This window comes from Pseudorasbora parva, chromosome 8 (assembly GCF_024679245.1).
Source record: "Pseudorasbora parva isolate DD20220531a chromosome 8, ASM2467924v1, whole genome shotgun sequence".
NCBI classification, from domain to species: domain Eukaryota; kingdom Metazoa; phylum Chordata; class Actinopteri; order Cypriniformes; family Gobionidae; genus Pseudorasbora; species Pseudorasbora parva.
Genome location: NC_090179.1, coordinates 46,292,941 through 46,310,861, shown reverse-complemented (window position 1 = coordinate 46,310,861; position 17,921 = coordinate 46,292,941). Strand labels below are relative to the sequence as shown.

The window sequence follows — 17,921 nt, the reverse complement described above, 5'->3', positions numbered from 1 at the left end:
TTAGAGCTCCAATCGACTCTGCAGAGGTACGGATGCTTTACGAAGGCAAGAAACAGCTCGACATGCCTCTGTAAGACTGAAATGGTTTTCAAACACCACTCACTCACCACAGAAAAAAACCCAGACAAACCTTGTGCATTAAAGAATGATAACTATAGCGATTATAACTATAGCGTTCCAACTCTACGAGAATTTCAATGTTCACAACTATAACGCCACAGCGATTTTTTTCCAGATGATGAACGATAAAACTATTGACAGCCAGTCAGAATCCATCTGAATTTATAGCATTTAAAGTGACAAATGAACAAAACTGCAGCGTGATCGTAATAAACAGAACATTAACGTCCGCTGGTGTGGACGCTAACATATGCTTATCATTATAGTCATGTTTGTAGTTAACATTATATAGTCATCGCTATAGTCAAGGTTATACTCAACACTATATCGTTAGTCAATGTTATAGTCATCGTTTTATTGTTAGTCGTCATTATTGTCAACGCTGTATCGTTATAGCCAAAGTTTTATTATTATATGTCCTTGTTATGGCACAAAGCTTCGTGCACACCGGGATGTTTATTGTGCGCTTATCGCCAGCGTTTTTTGACGCGTGCGAATGTGCAAATTCACTCCCTGACAGTAGATGGTGCTTATTGAAAAATCATTCGTCTTGCCTCGTTGTATCTTCTTCTTCGTCTACTTACAACTTCTTTGTCGTCATCTTGGGTATCAATGTGTGCTCGGCAAGACCGTTTTGTGCTTGAGCGCCACCAAATGGTGTTTCACTGTAATTTCAACAGCTCCAGGCACTTGAACAAAAGCGCTAATCTCATTTGTCGGCCAGTTTTTAACACGGTGCGTCAAACCAAAAAATACTGTCTTTTTTTTTTAAATGGTGCTTTTACGCCTGCTGTTTTGCGCGTCAGTGTGCACTCACATTAGCGGCCTTAGTTTAGTCACAAGACCGTCGAAACGTCAGCGATAAGCGTCCAAGATAATCATCCCGAAGTGCAGCAGGCTTTGGCAATGTTATATTGGTCATGGTCATCATCATATCCTAAAGCCCAAAGTATACTTATATATGCAAGCACAGTCGAACGAACAGCATAAAACAATATGAAATATGTACTTCTTTTGACTAGCACGCGTTTGACACCACAAGTTACAACCCATGTAAATACGCGCCACGCACTGTACGCTGACCCTCGCCTACGAGTAAAAAGGAAAATATACTTTGGCCTTTAACGTTATAGTGATAGACGCCATTATAGTCAACGATATATCGTTAGTCATCATTATATCGTTAGCCAACATTATATCTTTATAGTCATCGTTACAGTCATTATTATAATCGCTATATTGTGAGTTTTAGCATGTCTTCATTATTATCAATGTTATATCATTATAATCATCGTTATAGTCAACGTTATTCTCATCGCTATATCGTTAGTCATTATGGTCAACATTATATCGTTATAAGCATTGTTATGGTCAACGTTATATCATTAATCATCATTATAGTCAATTCAGAGTCATCGTTAGAGTTCTCGTTATATCGTTAGCCAACATTATATCATTATAGTCATTGTTACAGTCAACATTACATATTGTTTTATTGTTCATCAATGTTATATTGTTATATTCAAAATTAGATGTCAACATTTAGGTAGTCATCGTAGCACTTAACCTTGTTGTTATTGTGAATTTTATAGCCATCGCCATAGTTATCATTCTTGGCGTGAATGTGCCCGAACTCCCAAAAGAGAAACTTGATAAAAAGGAGAAATATTCTAAAAATAAGAAAAGCTTGCAGTCTCGGCACGCCAACATCACGGCATCGAGCTAACAGTGAGATTAGTAGCGTCAGAAAGGCACACCAGTCCTCTAGAGGTGAGAGTGCAGCGGTAAGAACCGGCGAAGGTAGTGGCACTTCTGAGACTCCCGTCACTGATTTATCGTTAGTCAACAATACATCGTTATAGTCAGCGATATATCGTTACAGTCAACAATATATCATTAGAGTCATTGTTATATTATTGACCAACAATATATCGTTATATCCATCGTTACAGTCAACATTATACTCATCGCTATAGCGTTAGTCAGTTATATCGTTATAATCATCGTTATGGTCAACGTTAGATCATAAATCATCATTATAGTACATTTTTCATTGTTTTATCGTTAGTCATTATTGTGGTCAACAATACATCATTATAGTCAACGATATATTGTTACAGTCATCGTTACAGTCAACATTATTCTCATCGATATCGTTAGTCATATCATTATAGTCAATGTTTCATCTTTAGAGTCATTATGTCATTAATTTATCGTTAGCCAACAATACATCGTTACAGTCAACGCTATATTGTTACATTCAACGCTATAACGTAACAGTCATCGTTACAGTCAACAATACATTGTTACAGTCAAGCATGTATCGTTAGCCAATATTATATCATTATAGTTATCGAAACAGTCAACATTATACTTATCGCTATATCGGTAGCCAGAGTTATATAGTTATAGTCATTTTTGTTAGTCAACAATACATTGTTATAATCAACGATATATCGTTACAGGCATTGTTACAGTCAACATTATTCTCATCACTATATCATTAGTCAGTTATATCGTTATAGTCAATGTTACATCGTTAGTCATCTTTGTCATTGTTTTATCCTTAGTCAACAATACATAGTCATAGGTCATTACTATAGTCACCGTTAAATTGTTCATCAACGTTATATCGTTATAGTCAACATTAGACATCAAAATTGAAGCCATTGATGTACTTGACTCTATATTGTTATTGTGAACTTTAGAGCCATCGCTATAGTTATCATTCTTAGCGTAAATGTGCCTGAACTTGATAAAAAGGAGAAATATTCTAGAAATAAGAAACGCTTGCAGACTCAGTGCAGTGTTACTCGGCACGCCAACATCACACCATCGAGCTAACAGCATTTCAAACCTCGTGAGATTAGTAGCGTCAGAAAGGCACACCAGTCCTCTAGAGGTGAGAGTGCAGCGGTAAGAACCGGCGAAGGTAGTGGCACTTCTGGTCTCGTTTTCCGGAGACTCCCGTCACTCCCACCACGTGTCCAGCCTACGTATGCGCACACGCTGCTTATAGTGATACTCCTTCAGATGCTCCTTCAGCGCGCTGGGCAGCGGGAGCGCGTTGATCCCGTCGTACGTGGTGCAGCTGCTAATGGCGGCGCGGCAGATGTGCTGCAAGCTAAAGGGCCGCGTCCGATGGATGGGGTTCGACAGAAGCGGCTCGAAGAACATGCAGGAATTGGGGTCCTTGTAGTGCTCCAGGAGCCCGGTGACTGTGGACGCGTGGAAGACGCTAGGATCGTGCACATCGAAGCTGAAATTGTGGTTCCACTGCTCAATCCGCGCGTGAAGCGAGCGGCCGTAGCGGCGGAAGCTAACGGAGAAGAGGTAGTCTTCCTGCGCGGAGTCGCGCAGCAGAAACGTGCCTTCAGGTTTGCCTTCTAGGAGTGTCTCCGCTTGGTAGCGATCCATGACGCCCCAATAGCAGGGCAAGTTGATGATCTGAAGGAGATCAGGCACGAGGCAGTGGATGTAGTCGATTTGCGTGTGAATCCGATGCTGTGTGTCTAGCGTTTTGGGAGTGTCCACTTCGACTTGGGCAGATGGAGAAGCGCACGCACCTGCGTCCGCGCGCGCGCCCAAGTCAAAATCAGACGCCCCGGTTGACGCCGCAACCTCGTCCAACGTATCCAAACAACTCTGCAGGAGCAGCTGGTGCAGCGTGGCGCGCTCGTCTCCGGCTAGCTCGTTCATCCCGTGCGCTAGCTTGGGTCCTAGTTTGTAAAGAGGGTTGATTTGCGCGGTGACCTCGAATGTGTGGATCTGGGCGTTCGGTGGCGGCTCGACTCCTTGCTCGATGCTAATCCTTCGGCGCTCCCGCAAACGGTCCTCCTCGTCCTCCACCACCGGAGCCACTGGATCCAGGACGGGCGCTTGGGAAATGGGAGCAGTGTGCTGCTTGATGAGGTGCCATTTCTGCGCCAGATCGGAGCCGGCGGGGAACGGGCAGCTGTCTAGCATGAGCTCGCTGATGTGAATTTTGCGGCGCGATGAGGAGGAGGAGGGGGGAGAGAGGCCTTGGCTGTGGGTCTTGATGGGGAAGCACTGGCCCACGGCATCCTGGATTTTTTGCCGGAGCGTTCGGCTGCTTCCGGACGATCTGCTGTCTGAGTCGCTGCTAGGGTCAGCTAGCTTAGCGGAAATCCTTTCGGGTAGCAGGGGTCCTCCAGATCGCACCGGAGAAGCCGAGCCGCCCTCGCTCGACTCGTTTAGCAGATCGCCGTACTCGAATCCGTCGCTCACCGGCCGCTCCGAGGTCAGCGCATGCGACGGATGGCTTTTCTTCTTCCCTCTCCCGGTCTTTCTCCGCCCGCCGTCTCTTCTCTCCTCGGAGCGGCTCTGACGCACTTTTGGACGGGCTCCGCGCTCACGCTCTTTCCCACGATCCCCGGCTTCCTCGGGCAGAGACATGACAACGCCTGTTTTTTTTTTTTGGTCTTTCAGTGCCAGCCGTCAGACGAGAGTCATTTCACGTTCCCTGAACGCTGTTCTGATTAATTAGCATTCGGCAGATTTTAAGTCCATCCAGAAACGATCACGTCCAAAATATCTGTGGAGAAAACAGAAAAAAACCCAGTGAGATAAATTTTCCAGCTACATACACACACACACACACACACACACACACTTTATCTATCTATCTATCTATCTATCTATCTATCTATCTATCTATCTATCTCTCTATCTCTCTCTCACACACACACACACACACACACACACACACTCTCTCTCTCTCTCTCTCTCTCTTTCACTCACACACACACAATTATATATATATATATATATATATATATATATATATATATATATATATATAATTTATTTTTTCTAAATCTAATTTTATCTTTACATAGATAGATAGATAGATAGATAGATAAAAAAAAAACTAAAAAGCATTACAACTTCAGCTAGCTACTAATAGCATCTGTCCAATATGAAACTGTCCTCACAGTAAACTACTCCTGAATAACACCATATTCATGTAAGACATTATTATTTACCCATAACACCATATTCATGTAAGATGTTATTATTATTTACGCGCTCGTCACAGTCCATTGTAAGAATACTGTAGTATTACTGTGGTAAGAGGACATCATGTGAACTGGTTTTGAAGACAGAATGATAAAGACGAACCTGTTTAGTGAGCGCGCGCCGCCGCTTCTGATGAAACCGCGTCACTTCGGAACAGTAAATAAAACTTCAATAAATTATCCCTTATGGATGAAATCACTTTAATAAATGAACTTTAATCAATAAAGTCGCTTTAACTCGAGCTAACTCAACAATCCCTGCGCTTCTGTAGCGGTGACTTCACTTCCTGTTCGGAAACTTCCGGTGACTTTTCAATAAAAATCGTTTTAATAAAATTATTTATTGAATCTACTACGTTTATTTGATAGAAATTGAAATTAAAATACGAATGTATATTTCTTTAAAAAGTAAGTAACAGTATTATTAGGAATAGTAGTAATACTCGTCAACAACAATGACGCTTTTCACAGTTTTGCAAGATTATGTCCGGTTACAGTTTGTAAAGTTTTAAATATGGACATTTTTCTGACACAACCCATCACTTCGTGTCACTTCATCACACCCATTTTTTAGCTGAACTATCCCTTTAAACTGCTTTGTCTCTGTGAGTTCATGAGGCTTTTATCCTGAAATACAAGCTAAATCGCTGACCGGAAGTGGCGTATCAGCGTGATCTGATTAACTGCAGAGCAAGATGTTCCAGCATTTCACACTTAAATGTGTTTATTAATGTATCGATCACATTATTACTGATTAAAGTGAGTGTCTGCGGGATTTCAGATGACTTTCTGACTGACTGACAGTCTGTTAATTCACTAGCAGGATTCAGACGACAAACAGGTCAGTCGATAACTTTATGATTTGATCAGTGTTTATTAAAATAATGACTATTTTATTTGTGACACTGCAAGTCTGTGATCTGTTAAATATGTTGTGTAATATGCATAAGAATACAGTTACAGTGCCTTGACGTATTTGGCTAATGTGCTGTCTAATGATTTATTATTTTGTTTATTTCATACATATTACTACACAGCTTTATGCTCAAAGTACAGAAGAAAGTGTCGCTCACTTGTTCAAGTGAAAAATGTGCATGTCCAATAGTAAAAATTGTGTGTGTGTGTGTGTGTGTGTGTTGTAAATAATAATAAATATAGTTTATTTAGTGATGATGATGATGATGATGATGATGACAGTGATGATGATAGTGATGATGATGATGATGATGATAGTGGTGATGATGATGATAACGGTGATGATGACAGTGATGATGATGATAGTGAGGATGATGACAGTGATGATGACGATGGCTCTGTTCTTCTCCTCCTCAGGTCTCAGGATGCTGTGTGAGCTGCTGCTCTCTTCTGTCTGGTTCCTGTTCGTGATCTTCTGGCTGGAGACCATCAGTGTGTGGCTCTTCCTGTGTCTGTACTATCAGGACCGGGTCTTCTATCACTGGGGTTCAGGGTGAGAGTCCAGAGAGACCAGCGTCCAGGGCACACACACACAGACATACACAGAAAAGCTCCGGGGTTTAAGACGTTTAGTCATTTCACTATCATTATGAAATAATAGTAATAATAATGCGGTTGTGTTACAGTAGTAATATATCACTGCGTTAGGTACAGTAATAATAACAACAACACATGTCCTGAGGGGTAATCCAGAAAGCAGGTTATGTGACATACCTGGGTATGTTTATGGATAAGTTAGCGGATAACTTCAACTTTTGGTTCCAGAAACGGAGTTAACCTTTAGGGTATGTAACCATGGCAACTCACTCTCTGAACATAACCAGGAGCAGCTCATGGTCCAGGGTTAGTTTGTGTTTTATATAATTAATATAGTTATTCATATAACCAAATTTGTTTCAGTTATATAATATACATTATATATATTCATTCTAAAGAATTATAATAAAAATAAATTAAAAATAAGTTTAAATGTTAATGCATTTCAAATATATTTATGATTTATTTAATTTCTCATCTCACACATAGATCTGCAATAAATTAATTAGCATCAAACAAACAATATAATCCTTATTAAAGGTCCCGTTCTTTGCGATTCCATCTTTCAAACTTTAGTTAGTGTGTAATGTTGCTGTTGGAGCATAAATAATACCTGTAAAATGATAAAGCTCAAAGTTCAATGCCAAGCGAGATATTTTATTTAACAGAAGTTCCCTTTCAAAGCCTACAGCGAACGGCCGGTTTGGACTACACCGCTGCACTTCCTGCTGTGATGACGTCACTAGAGCCGTTTGTTGACTCCGCCCACAAGAACACGCAAACATAGGGGGCGTTGTCCTTTTGCTCTCACAGGTCGAGAATAGGAAGCGCTGTTTTTGTAGAGTGTGTTTGTCGCCATGCCATTGAAGCGCTGTTATCTTCATCCCGGAGTCAGATCACCTTTGTTTGGCCTTCCCACGGACGCTGTATGGAGAGATCAATGGCTACAGTTTATGGTTAACTCGGCTCCGGAAAATTATAATCACAATTTAAAACTGTGTGCAGCACATTTAGCTGAGGACTGCTTCCTCAATCTCAATCAGTTTAATGCCGGATTCGCAGAAAGATTATTCTTAAAAGATGACGCAGTTCCCTCTTTGTCTGGAGAAGGCGTTGTTTATGAGCCACAACCGGTAAGTGTATTTTATTATTTAAGTCGGTCCGTTTAACAGTTTATGTAACTCATGACTCAAAGTGCAACGCTGTTTAGCTTTGTTAACTAACGTTAGATGGTAATTGAAACCAATCCGAAAAACTTAGCATATAAAAGTGTAGTAATTCATTCAGACGCCATCGATTGTTGGTGTTAGTAATGATCAGTTTAAACTACTGAATAGACAGCTGACCGTTCTGAAACATCCAGCAAAAGTCTCTCCTGAGCAGGTTGTAATCGATCCTCTTCGATATTCTCTGGGTCTGATTCCGGCTCAAATTGATAAGGCAATATAGACATTTCTGCAATAACATTGAGTGCGTTATGGTAAGAGGCGGGACCTTTCTGGGCAAAGTGCGCTAAGCTGCTGTCCAATCACAGCGTGGGAAGCGCTGGCCCAATCAGAACTCGTTACGTGTTTCTGAAGGAGGGACTTCATAGAACAAGGAAATCATCAGGCCGTTTGTAGGACAGAGGAAACAGCGCTGTACAGATCAGACAAGTGTGTGAGAAATACTGTGTTTTTTACACGCAAAACATGAACTCATGTTATATTGCACACTGTAAACATAATCAAAGCTTCGAAAACACGCGAAGAATGGGACCTTTAATACTTATTAAAAGAAAACATTGAAAAAATGATTGCACAACCACCAAATTTCAAATCATCGATTCGTCGCTCTGTTGAGAATGTCTTGGGTGTTAAAGGAACTGTATGTAAAAAATGTATTTCAATAAATCATAAAATGGCCCTGATATGTCTCTAGACGTTAAGAAATCATGTTCATTTCAAACACTTCTATCTCTGCCAACAGTAGTCCGGCAGGATATTGTCATTATAAAGTTGTTGTTGCAGCTCAACTGATGTTGATGATGTCATGTTGTGTTTTGGGCTTAAGCTCCGCCCACCACCTATTGACCAATCACGTTGTCAGTAGTGTTTGGGGTTGCCAGATCTGCTCTAGTTACCACAGCTGCAGATCTACAAACGTTCTGCTGATCCTGCAGCCAATCTGGCAACCTCGAGTCAACCTTGATACACCGCTCTACAGTCATTTGAAAGTGATTGCAGTACCAGTTTTGGCCACAATCTTACACACACTTCCTTTAACCGGGAACATACTCTGAGCTGTCTGAACCTATGCCGCCTTCATGTGCTATCGGACATTTGATAATTCCCACTTCTGAAGTCGTGATTACGAGCTCATCCCATTCAAATGTTGAAATGGGAGGGCGTTCATGTGCAATTTCTACTTAGAAAACTTGTATTTGCACTAGTTCTAAGAGCACGTGAATGCAGCATTACTCCCGGACTCGTTTTGGATCCAGCATATTAGGGCTGGGTTTCGATTCAAATTTCAAGAATCGATTCGTTTCCAATTCTCTAGATCTTGAATCGATTATCATTATTCGATCCGATCTGATCCCATCCAATCTTTGAGATTTAGATACTGTATTTTCCGCTCTATAAGGCGCACTTAAAAGCCTTTCATTTTCTCAAAAAACGACTGTGCGCCTTATAATCCGGAGCGCCTTATATATGGATCACGGCGCTCTGTCAAAATGTTTCAGTATGAAAAACCAATAAAAACGATTTAATAATAATAAAATGTAGACATGTGCCGATTTTCGATAATGCGATTTATCACGATAATGAATATGCACGATATTGTTATCGTGGGCACTTTAAAATATCGTAAATAATAATTTATTAACAATTTATAATTTTTCATAATGCATTCAAGAATACTTTGCCCATCAACCGTATAAATGCTCAACACCGCTGTATTCTGCGTCAAAGGGACACACGCTCAGATATAAACAAGCCCAACGTGCGTTTGCACATGACTGAACCGGTGAAGGAGACGCGCTGCTGAAGTGCCGCTCAGTGACAGCAGAGGGCGCTGATGAACTGCAGAATGCAGCGGTTACCCCGGAAACCAGCAAACAAACAAAAACCCCGTGTAGTTTTTAAAACGGTCGGCCATTCGTTTTTGTAATCTCAATGTTGTTCATTACAGCACCAAATACTTAATACTTAAAGACTTAATAGGCTATTTATTTTCAAACTTAAACATTTTTATGTTTTAATCTGGACTACAACATGCCCTAATGATTAGAACTGTTCTAATTATTGTTCAGTATAACTTTGAGATACGACTTCATTAGTTAACATTTTAATTGATTATTCACCAAACTGACAATGAAAAATACTTATAAAGAATTAATCATTCTATGTTAATTTCTTAGTTACTGTTTAATAACATTAAAATCAAAATCAAAATAACTTTTAATGGACCTAAGATAAAACTAACAATGATCAGTATTTCTTAACTAACATTACCAAAAACATTAGACTTTCTGTACCAAATGTAGCTGTTGCTCAATCTTAATAAATGCATTAAATAATGAGACCGTATTGTAATTTGTAAGCCTACCTGTTGTTCTTTATAGCCTAATTCTTTTGCACTTTAATCTGTTTGAAAATTGTACTTTTACAGCTCTGAAAAAAATCAAGAGAATCCATAACATTGATTTCTCAAGAGGGGTCTCTTAATTTTTTTCCAGAGCTGTATATATTTTTGGTGCATTATTGTATTTAAACATTCAGTTATTTTTGTTCTTACAAAAATAGTTCTTAAAGCTGTTATGCTATGGCAACACTTTTTTTTTGCAACTTATTTCAATATCGTGATAATATCATATATCGTGATAAAACTTCATCAATTAATCGCAACATGAAAAATTGATATCGGCACATGCCTAATAAAATGTTTGAGTACGACTGGTAAACTACAAAGCCGCACCGCGTCTCTACAGTCACTATTTGAATGAAGGCACTAGTACGGGCATGAACATCGATGAATTTCGAGGCGGTCCTTCTTGGTGCTTTCGTTTTAAGAAAAGACGTAATCTCTCCATACTCAAACAAACTACCGTCGCGCAGCAACTGCCGAAAGATTACCAAGGCTGGGAGATATTGTTAATATGCACATCAACGTTTGAACAACGTTACCATGGGAGTGAACGGAGTTGTCAGAACACTTAATAAAGATTGACTTAAGCCCTATTCGTACGGGATTAGTATTATCTGGGACTTCTGTGATTTAGAAATTTCTCCCCCACATCTGAGTTTTGCGTGGCAGTGGCACATTCGCACGTGATAAGCAAACCCTGTAGCTTTCCTGTAGCTCAAACAGTAGAGCGTGGCGCTAGCAACGCCAAGGTCATGGGTTCGATTCCCAGGGAAAGCAAGAATTGACAAATGTAAAATGTGTACCCCTTGAATACAATGTAAGTCGCTTTGGATAAAAGTGTCTGCCAAATGCATAAATGTAAATGTAAATGTAAATGCTTATACTCGAATTTACTGACTTCTCCCGGATATGATGTCAGGACTTGTAAATGTTTTTTCGTTATAGCTGTATGAAATCAGTCATATGTATCGATATTGTTTTGATAGTTTTATAGTAATAAAAAGTATTTAGTTCAGTTAGAGAACACGCTACAATTAAAAACTGAACTGAGCAAACCCTGTGATTGCTTAGACCAGCGGCAGGAGTCAGATTTCATTCATCACGAGTGAGAAGCTGACGATATACGGCGGATGATTCAGTTTCAAAGCTAAATGTAGAAGAGCCCATTTAAGCGAGCTTGTCATTGTACTGTTCTGTTGTTATGGTTTTCATTAAGAATAGTATTGATGTTAATATTAAACACACCATTCAAGCAATTTGCTCCCAAATTGGTACTCATTCAAAAGTGAAAGTATTATCCGTGCGGGAATTCATAACGCTGCGCATAATGAATGCAGACTCCATTCTTCGTGAAAGATAAAGACAGAAATGCTCACTGGAGAAAAAAAAAACCTTGCAAAATGGGCCGTACGGGCTCTTCTCCCGGTAGGGTGCGCGCGCGCGTGACTAGAGCGAGAGAGGAAATGCACGCCCATAAACACTCTCAGGGGCAGATCCAGTCGTGCCACGACTTCTGACGCGCCGCGCTCCACTTTATTCCTCCATTGCTGTTCTCTGTATAACGTTACACTAGTCTGACGTGCAAAACCGTTCTGCTTGCTACTGCTAAGGTTTAGTCGCATACAATAGTCCATAAACCGAATCATGTCCTCATAAACTGCGAGTAAACACACACAAATGTTGCCACTAAATACAGTCCATACCACAGAGACGGACGTCCTGCTGCTGCTGCTTCTCCTGTTCAGTTTATTTCAGCCTCAGATCTGATTCTGGATCATTATCTGTATTAGCTGAGATAGCGATGGGTTTCTCCACGCTTGAGGACGTCACCGCTTTGCGCGCTCGTCATTCTTTAGCTCCGCCCACACGATACGCCTCCAGGCGCTCGGTTTTTTCCGGAAAGACTCGGTACAGCCTATATTTCTTTTATAAATTTGATAAAACTAAAGACTTTTCGGAGATATGAAGGATGCAATACTACTCTATAGGTACTCAAGATTGACATGAGATTGACTGAAACTGAGTGTTTCACCCCCCCCTTTAATAATCACATCCATCTACATGATTTCTGCCAGTCCCATCCTGTTACTTTCCACCAGTTGTGAGGTGAAGACCAATGTCCCGAGATTCTGTGCTCAAACTTGGCATCATCAAACTACGCCTTTGTTTTGAATAGACGGAAAACTTACACAGTGCACCTTTAATCAACCAAGAGTTCAAAGGTATGTGTGACGGTAAGCTAACCTTGCTTTCTGGAATACACCGCAGGTTGTCAGAGCAGAAATCATAATTTGCTCAAATAACAAAAGACTCAAATAAGAAAAAGTGTGACTGTATCCTGTAGGAAATTGATTATGATGAGGAAGAAGAAGAAGATGATGATGATGATGATGATAATGGTTGTTATTGTTGTGTGTGCAGGGAGTTTGCAGATGATCCGGATCAGTTCCTCTATGTGTTGAGCAGGTGAGCCACACACACACACACACAGGTTTGTTTCACTATATTAGTGAGGATATTACATAGACTTCCATTGATTTTATAGCAGGTTAATGATATTTTATATCCCCTAACCCAACCCCTATCCCTAAACCTCCCCATCCCAAGAACGTGCAAAACAACAGATTTAAATAAAAACATGTTTTGGCCGATTTATAAGCCTTTTTAACCAGTGAGGACCAGTCCAATGTCAAACTAGTGAGTTGTTTTCTATATAAGCGAGGACATTTGTGCCCTCACAAGTATAGCTGAACAAGCAACACACACACTTCCCTCCGATGCGCTCTTGTCTCAGTGTTTTCCTCCTGCCGCCGCAGAATCGATCTGTCCGCGCACATGCAGACGTGAGGAAGTGATGTCGCGGATGATGGGAGGGGTCAGAGGTCACGTCTCCGAGGATACGGCTGAAGAGAGAGAGCTGATGATGAACTCTGAATTCATCTTTTAAACTGTATAGAGCATTAACGTCTCAAGATGATACAAATGTAATAATTATTCCCTTTCTATTTTTGTACTGAGTGGTGTTTTTTACGTGATGATGGAGAAGTTTTACAGTGAGGGTTCATTTCTGCCCCAGACTGGAGAAAAACACAATAAAACCCGTCATTATGATCATATTCTCAGTTTGTCTCAACGTTTATTAAACATGACGTGACCATGAATAATGAATGCATGAACTTATGAATGAATTTAACTATGTTTGTTTTATCAAGTCATTTATTATATCATTTGTTTTCCTATTATTACACTTCTCTCTTATTTATTTATTTATTTATTTGTTTGTTTGTTTGTTTGTTATATAACCATTTGAATATAAAAATAACACTAAAGTTGTATATATATAAAATGGTTTAATAATCTGAATATTTAACAATAATGATAACAAATATGGAAGATTATATAATTAATATTATTTTAAACAATTTGAATATACAATACTAATACTACTAATAAATTATTTAAAATATTGAAGAACGCTATATAAACATGAATTATTAATATTATTAAACAATCTGAATAGAAATAATACTGACCTTTTATATTTAATTGGTTATATAATAATGATCATTTAACAATTTGAGTATAGCAATAATAATAACAAAATATTACATGCTATGAATGTATTATTATTTATAAAGTTAAGTATAAAAAATGTATAATAAAAATCCTTAAAAATGTAAAGAATGCTATATAAACATTTATTAATTTATTAATATTTAACAATTAATAATAACATTGTGTAAAAATATTAAAGAATACTATATACACAATTAATTTGTATTATTAATATTATTGTTTTTTAGCCATTTGAATATAAAAGTAACTAATTATTTTAAATACTTATCAAAATACTATTTAAAAACAAACTATCATTATGTTGTATTATTATTATTTAACAAGTTGAACATAAAATAATACTGATGGTAATAACACATTATATGTATAGTTTGAATTATACTTTTTACAGTTTGAATATGAAATATTTTTTATATTATTTATATTATATTTTTACAATTTGAATATGAAATAATAATATTTTTTAAAGAATAGGCTACTATATGAAAAACAATGTTTGCAAGTTTGCTATCAGCATGAATGTACACTATTAAAAAAACGCCTCTCTTGATATAACTACACAACATGAAGAAATGGTGAAATACATCATTATATGCAACAATAAATGAAGGAATTCATATAGAGAGATATGACTGAGAAGCGTTTGATTCAAGCGGTGAAAACAAAATGACAAAGTCAAAATTGAGAGACATACTAAGTTGAAAGTTTGATATGAACAAGTCCAAAATTACATGAAAAAGTAATTAAAAAAAAGCCAAAAAGTAAAAATTATGACCAAAAACGTTACTGTAATACGGTTTGTAGATGGAAGGAAGGAGGCGGGAACCGGCGAACGTTTCAACAACATTTATTCAAAAGAAATAAACAAACCGAAAGTAAAAAACTAAACATAAAATCCAGGCCTGGTCCTCTCTCGTCTTCTGCTGCCTTCGCTCCTCCTTATATGCTCCCGTCACATGGCCGTGAGACGAGACCGGTGTGCCACGCAGCTGGCACTCGTGAACATTAATCACCGGCCCGCTCTCGCGGTCCCTCGCCCCGCTGCCTGTCACACCACAGTTACAATTTAGAGACATAGTAAGTTGAAATTTTGATGGGAACAAGTCTAAAAAATTACAAGGTCCAAAATTATATGAAAAAGTGACAAAAACTCAAAAATTGAGACACATACTGAGTTGAAATTTTGATGTGAACAAGTCCAAATAATGTCAAAGTCCAAACTTATGTTAAAAAGTGACAAAAAGTCCAAAACAAACAAACAAAAAGTCAAAATTATGACCAAAAAGTTAAAATGGAGAGACGTACTAAGTTGAAATTCTGGTATAAAAAAGTTCAAAAAATGTAAAAATAAAAAATAAAAAAAGTCAAATTTTGTTGCAGCTAAGTTGAAATTTTAAATGTGAACAAGTCCCAAAAACGACAGTCCAAAATTAAATGGAAAAGTGACAAAAAAAATCAGCAAACTTTTTTTCTTTTTAACTTTTTTTCAAAATTATGACCAAAAAAGTTAAAATGGAGAGACATATTAAGTTGAAATTTTGATATGAACAAGTAAAAAAGTGGCAAAGTCCAAAATTATATGAAAAAGTGACCCCAAAAAAGCCAAAAAGTAACAAAATAAAAATAAAAAAGCCAAAAAGTACAAATTATGACCAAAAAAGGTACAATTTAGAGACATAGTAAGTTGAAATTTTGATGGGAACAAGTCTAAAAAATTACAAGGTCCAAAATTATATGAAAAAGTGACAAAAACTCAAAAATTGAGACACATACTGAGTTGAAATTTTGATGTGAACTAGTGCAAATAATGTCAAAGTCCAAACTTATGTTAAAAAGTGACAAAAAGTCCAAAACAAACAAACAAAAAGTCAAAATTATGACCAAAAAGTTAAAATGGAGAGACGTACTAAGTTGAAATTCTGGTATAAAAAAGTTCAAAAAATGTAAAAATAAAAAATAAAAAAAGGCAAATTTTGTTGCAGCTAAGTTGAAATTTTAAATGTGAACAAGTCCCAAAAACGACAGTCCAAAATTAAATGGAAAAGTGACAAAAAAAATCAGCAAACTTTTTTTCTTTTTAACTTTTTTTCAAAATTATGACCAAAAAAGTTAAAATGGAGAGACATATTAAGTTGAAATTTTGATATGAACAAGTAAAAAAAGTGGCAAAGTCCAAAATTATATGAAAAAGTGACCCCAAAAAAGCCAAAAAGTAACAAAATAAAAATAAAAAAGCCAAAAAGTACAAATTATGACCAAAAAAGGTACAATTTAGAGACATAGTAAGTTGAAATTTTGATGTGAACAAGTCCAAAATTATATGAAATATATTTTGTGTATATATATTTATATATATACAAAAGTTAAAAAAGTCAAAATTATGAAAAAAAAAATATTTAAAGAGACATAAGTTGAAATTTAGTCCAAAATTAAGTCCAAAATTATATGAAAAAGTAAAAAAAAAAAGGCCAAAAAGTAAAAATTATGACCAAAAACGTTACAATTTAGAGACATAGTAACTTGAAATTTTGATATGAACAAGTCCAAAAAATTACAAGGTCCAAAATTATATGAAAAAGTGACAAAAACTCAAAAACTGAGAGACATACTGAGTTGAAATTTTGATGTGAACTAGTGCAAAAAAATTCAGTCAAAATTATATGAAAAATTGACAAAAAGTCAAAAAATTAGACACATACTAAGTTGAAATTTGTATGTGAACAAGTCCAAATAATGTCAAAGTCCAAACTTATATTAAAAAGTGACAAAAAGTCCAAAACAAAAAGTCAAAATTATGACCAAAAAGTTAAAATGGAGAGACGTACTAAATTGACATTCTGATATAAAAAAGTTCAAAAAATGTCCAAAAAGTCAACTCTTGTGGTTAGAGAAACACATATTAATGGGTGGATATGGAGAAAGTGTAGAAGCCTCTGTCATATCGACTCTTGCTTCACCTAAACCCACTGGAGTTATGCCAGCTCTTTCCAACTCGCAGGACTCAACCACCACAGCAAACCCACCAGTTTGGTCTGCAGGGCAGGCTTTTTCATCGCTGTTGGAGAACGTCTCGGTTTCGCTACATTTCTGTTCAGCTGTCTCCAGCTTTCATTAGCTCTGGTCAAGCGGGTTCAATGGCCTAACTTTGAGTTCAGCTCTGCTCAACACTGGTTTGGTTCTGATACATCTCGCTCAGATGTCTGGAAGATTGGACCCAAGCAGCGTCCATGATGAAGAAGCCGGACGGTCACCATTTTAAAAAAGAAAGAAGCCGTTATAACACATGCGATGTGTTTGATCACTGACTCCATGGCAACCATTTCAACCAATCAACAATACAATGCAAATGCACAAATAAAACATTGAAACCAGACGTTTATGTTGCTTTTCTTTTTTTGTATACTCAATTAATAGAAAGTCCACTCTCATTCTTCTCATTTATCACATATTTCAGTAATGTAAACTTTTTACTTATTTAAATTTAAATTAATTTTGTTTTTATTGATTCATTTAAAATTAAAATGGATATATTTTATATTTAAATAAAATAACAATCATACAATCTGAATATAAAATAATGATAATGATAAAATTATTAAAAATTAAAGAATATCATAACAAAAATAATTATGTTATTATTATTTAACAATTTAAATAATATGAAGTAATAATAATGATATTAAAAATAATAAAATACAATATAAAATTAATAATTTTTTATATTATTGTTTAACCATTTTGAATATAATAGAATGCTAATATTAAATATTAGAATGCTATATACCATTTATTAATATTTTATATTTAATTGGTTAAATAACAATTATATAAGTATATTAAAAATTATTAACGAATGCTATATCAAATCTATTATTTTTTATTATTTAACAATTTGAATATAACATTTATATTTAGTTAATAAAAGTAATTTATTATCTAATTTGAATGAAAAGTAATAATGATAATTACAAATTATAAAAAAATTAAAATATATATTTTACTATTAAATAATAATAATAATCTATTTTTAACAAAAAGAATATT

General features: G+C 36.7%; 1 protein-coding gene across 1 annotated transcript; it reads right to left on the bottom strand.

The window, feature by feature from the left end:
* socs9 (suppressor of cytokine signaling 9) lies at nt 1–5,443 on the bottom strand. The gene is made up of 2 exons (XM_067451455.1): nt 5,263–5,443; nt 1–4,675 (listed from the first exon to the last, which is right to left on the bottom strand). The coding sequence occupies exon 2, from the start codon at nt 4,534–4,536 to the stop codon at nt 3,091–3,093; it is 1,446 nt and encodes a 481-aa protein (XP_067307556.1). The 5' UTR covers nt 4,537–4,675; nt 5,263–5,443; the 3' UTR covers nt 1–3,090.
* Between the last annotated feature and the right edge of the window lie 12,478 nt (nt 5,444–17,921).

Bases quoted from the DNA above. Each gene is read 5' to 3' on its own strand.
- socs9 (XM_067451455.1), bottom strand. From the start codon at position 4,536: ATGTCTCTGCCCGAGGAAGCCGGGGATCGTGGGAAAGAGCGTGAGCGC.